The 4,100-nt window shown below is 30.3% G+C and overlaps 1 protein-coding gene across 1 annotated transcript; it reads left to right on the top strand.

Annotated features, from left to right (window-relative positions):
* The first annotated feature begins 1,794 nt into the window (after window positions 1-1,794).
* Window positions 1,795-3,462, top strand: LOC132746947 (E3 ubiquitin-protein ligase TRIM17-like). Its single transcript, XM_060736230.1, has 2 exons — window positions 1,795-2,622; window positions 3,225-3,462. The coding sequence occupies exons 1-2, from the start codon at window positions 2,015-2,017 to the stop codon at window positions 3,460-3,462; spliced, it is 846 nt and encodes a 281-aa protein (XP_060592213.1). The 5' UTR covers window positions 1,795-2,014.
* The last annotated feature ends 638 nt before the right edge of the window (window positions 3,463-4,100 follow it).

Here is a 4,100-nt window from a genome sequence, read left to right as displayed (position 1 = left end):
ATTTCAACACGTTTAGTTCGCATGTGTTAAAAATTGAGTACTGTTCAAGTCTGAGCTAGGGGTATAAAGGATGTTGCACTACATTATTTTCCTTATGTACAGACTCAATCAAGGCGAATTTGTAATATCATTTCATTTTTTATTGTGATTTATGCTTCCGAGGGATCACCCTATTTTCAAGTTTTGAAGCAATATAGACAACATAATTTTAATGAAGATTAGCTTTTGATTTAAGTATCATACATATATATATATATATATATATATATATATATATATATATATATATATATATATATATATATATATATATATATATATATATATGAGTTATGTCATTTACGGTGTCATTTGATTATGAGATTCACTGCTCGTACTTTTTATTTTTTAACAAAGCCGTGATAAATTATAAAATGTTTAACTTAGATAACGTAGACAGTCTATTGCACTTTTTAATGTATTGATATTTACTTTTTTCGTCTGCGTGTTTTACAAACGCTCGCATATTATCACCACTCAATCTAAATGAACTTGAATCTTTCTCACAAGTAAGATTATGTGTCTATTTTAAGGACGTAGAACGCGTCACCCATAAAATATATTCAATAATGTATTGGTTTTCTGTCGACCCCCTTACTCTTTTCTGTTTTGGCACATTGCCAAATTCGTTGTAAATTCATGGCGTACATGTATTTTTGATTTATCGAGATCAATTGAATTATCTATTACTCCAGAATACGACTTTAGATATAAAACTAATTGTATAACGCTCAAGACAAAATATTTGGTTTTGAGTTAGAGACTTTTATTTCTTCTCGAAACATAATGAATGCAAAATCTCAACCTTTTACACAATAATTATAGAACCACTCGAATGCATACTTATTCGCTTTTTAATACGACCAATACCAACAATTTTTAAACACCTTCTTCATAAAAATATGATGTAAAAGTATGCATTCATTGTGAACAATGTTTCAGTAACAATATTCGATCAATATTTTTCGGACAACTATACCTCGTATATCCAAAAAAACCAAGTGTATGCCTTAAATATATAATATAGAAATATAGTAAATTGTCAAACGATCAAATTAAATGGTTACTGTATTATTTGCCGAGTATAACAAGACTATGACAAATAGGCATTCCTTTAAACAAATAATATTGTTTGTATAAAAAAGATATATCTGTTGTTTTGAATGAATATTTATACATCATACTCAGAACTAGGAAGAAATCATAATTCGATGTGTGATCAAACAATCTTTTTATGTCATGACTAAGTCATGACTAAGTCAAACACTTTTCAACTGATTTCATCAAAGTACGGAAACAGAGGCTTGTAAAGAAAATAACGACAGACGTAAATCGGTTAGGCGGACGACGCGAAAACAAAATTTCTAAATTATAATAATCATTGCCGTGCAACTTTTTACCATTCTAGTGCAGTAATGATAGTTGAATTTATAACTGAATTTAAAAATGTAACGTTAGGAAACAAATAAGTTCTATTTAATTCTAAAGATAGACAGAATCATGAAAATTAACACGCACAGCAACTAAAGGTTTGACACAGCATTATTACTAAAGCGAATTAATGTTTTACATAAAAAGCAGTATTGAACTGGTTAGCATTTAATATAAAGCGTTTATATTAAGATAAATCCTTTCATTTAAAACCTTATAGATATATCTTTTCTGTCCTATCATATTTAAGGTAGACTGATTGAAACGTCCTTCACGTAGAACAGAAATTTTATCAACTCACTGTTTAACTATTTGATTTATAAACAGATAAAATGCATATGTTTTATACGAGCCTGTGGAAGAATATTATTTGTACGTTAAACGGGGAGTTATTCGTAAGTGAGATATCAAAATATTTACTTAACTTTTTTGTTAACAGTGGATTAAAACAATAGTTAAAGCCTTAAGAAAAAAAGAAGCTGATTGTTGGTTATTTAATTTCATAGGTAGGTTTTTAATATATCGTGACTTTTGTTAAATAAAGATGGGAAAGAAAAACAAAAAAATAAAAAAGGATGTATTTTCTGCATTTTGTGACAAACATCCTAAGCATCCTATAGAAATGTTTTGTGTGGATTGTGACAAAGTTGTCTGTGTAATTTGCCAAGCTACAGAACATAAAAGTAGAGCTCATACGAAGATACTTACAATCGAAGAAGCATCTACTGACTGCGCTAAAACTAAGGAGTTTTTAGAGTATGAAGACAAACTTAATACAGTTTTCACACGTGAAACTAAAACATTGGCAGATAATGACAAAGTTCTCACAATAACGGATCAATTAAAAGAAGAAGCAGAATCTTTGATTAAGAAGCATAAACAGGTCATGATTGATCTGATTGAAAAACATTACAAGATGTTATCTAAGAGGAATCGGCTCAAGTACGAAGAATCAAAGAAAAGATTACTGAGTGTGAATGAGCAATTGTGTAAGAATGAGAATAAAACTTCAGAGATTCGTCAAGAAATCAATGCAAAAAAAGAGAGTGGACAAAGCGTGGCATTGTTTATAGCTATGAAAAAATCTCAAGATAATGTACGGCAAATTGAAATTGAGTTAGAAGAAATTGAAAAACTAAATTTTGTTGAAAGGTAATTATAAATATGCGACATACATATAAAAACTTCTTCATTAAACTTATAAACTTTTATATCTGACACTGTATAACGCAGCTAGCTTACCTTACTTTTCTTTACAGGTATATCTTGTCTCAAAATCCGACCTTTGATAGTAATCATGAAAATTTAAAGCTTTATACCAATTCAAATATAATTTAGAAAACTTTGACACTTATAAACATAACGCTTTATCTATTCTTCCTTGTTTAAAGGCTTTGGTTGAATCGAATGATTGATGTCACACCAAATATACATGTGTAATATATTTCAATAAGCAATTGTCATAAGCGAACGCCACATTTTGAGGTTAAATTTTCTTTAAATTAGAAGTGAAAAGTGATGGACAAAATAGAGTAAAATAGAATACCTAAAGAATACCCAATACAGCAAAATTGAAATGTTGAAGGCTTGGTTTGATTGAGCCTGTTCATTGACGACACTGAATTCGAAAAGTGCACGTTACCGTCCACCACGCCCTTTGACGCGGATTTTTCTATCCTATAAGTGAGCAATATTTTTCCTTTACATACTCTATATTTATATGATATATTCGATATTACAAATTATCTTGGTAGGTATGAGTTTCAAGCAGGACACATGGTGCTACAGCTTTTGGAGGAAGAGAAAGAATTTGGTGATTTATTGGTAACGGCGTCCACGTCTCCAAAAGGTATTGGAATCTATGTGATCATAGTTATTACTAAAATGAATCAAATCGTCTGTATGAATATTCTTCCACCCATTTCAAAGAACAGAAAAAAATCCCGATATATCAGAGATCCAATATGTTATGTAGAAAGAAAACATTTTTAATAAAACAAAATTTTCATTCAACAATTTGAAATTATTGTTTTTCTTGCGTATATATATTGTTACGAAATCCTTCTCTTTTATGAAAAGCTTTGTTTATTCACTCTTTTCGCTTAAAAGTCAACCATTTCTTTTGCTGGTATAATGAACAAGTCAAGTCCAAGTGAAAGCAGGATTATATTTATTGCAGTAAATCAAAATAATGCATCATTTTATTCTCTATCAACAGTCAAAACCAAAGTAAAATCCTTAACAACTTCAACAAATACATTTCTGCAATTACTAACCAACTCAACTCAAAACCCCAACTCACTTCAAAACTCCTCAAAAACCCCCTCAAAACTAACCCAGCTAGAAAAGTTCCCAGCTTATATACCCTTCTGTTTGCGCAGCTAGGGTGGTGTGCAAAAGTAGACTGTTGCGCGACCCACTTGCGCTAACCAGTTTTGCACACAACTCATTGCGCGACCTGAATGTTGCGCGACCTATTAAAGTGCTGACAATGCCTTAACAATGTTCAAAATGGCCTGCAACTAGTTCAGGTATACAGACTGTTGTACAATACAAACATTAGTACAAAAATACATAATAGTTATATAAATTTACATGTTTGAACACTCAATAGGATAATAATTATCTGT

The sequence above is a fragment of the Ruditapes philippinarum genome, unplaced genomic scaffold (assembly GCF_026571515.1).
Source record: "Ruditapes philippinarum isolate M1 unplaced genomic scaffold, ASM2657151v2 ctg11439_1_1_1_1, whole genome shotgun sequence".
In the NCBI taxonomy this organism is placed as follows: domain Eukaryota; kingdom Metazoa; phylum Mollusca; class Bivalvia; order Venerida; family Veneridae; genus Ruditapes; species Ruditapes philippinarum.
This window is presented reverse-complemented; position numbering and strand designations above follow the sequence as displayed.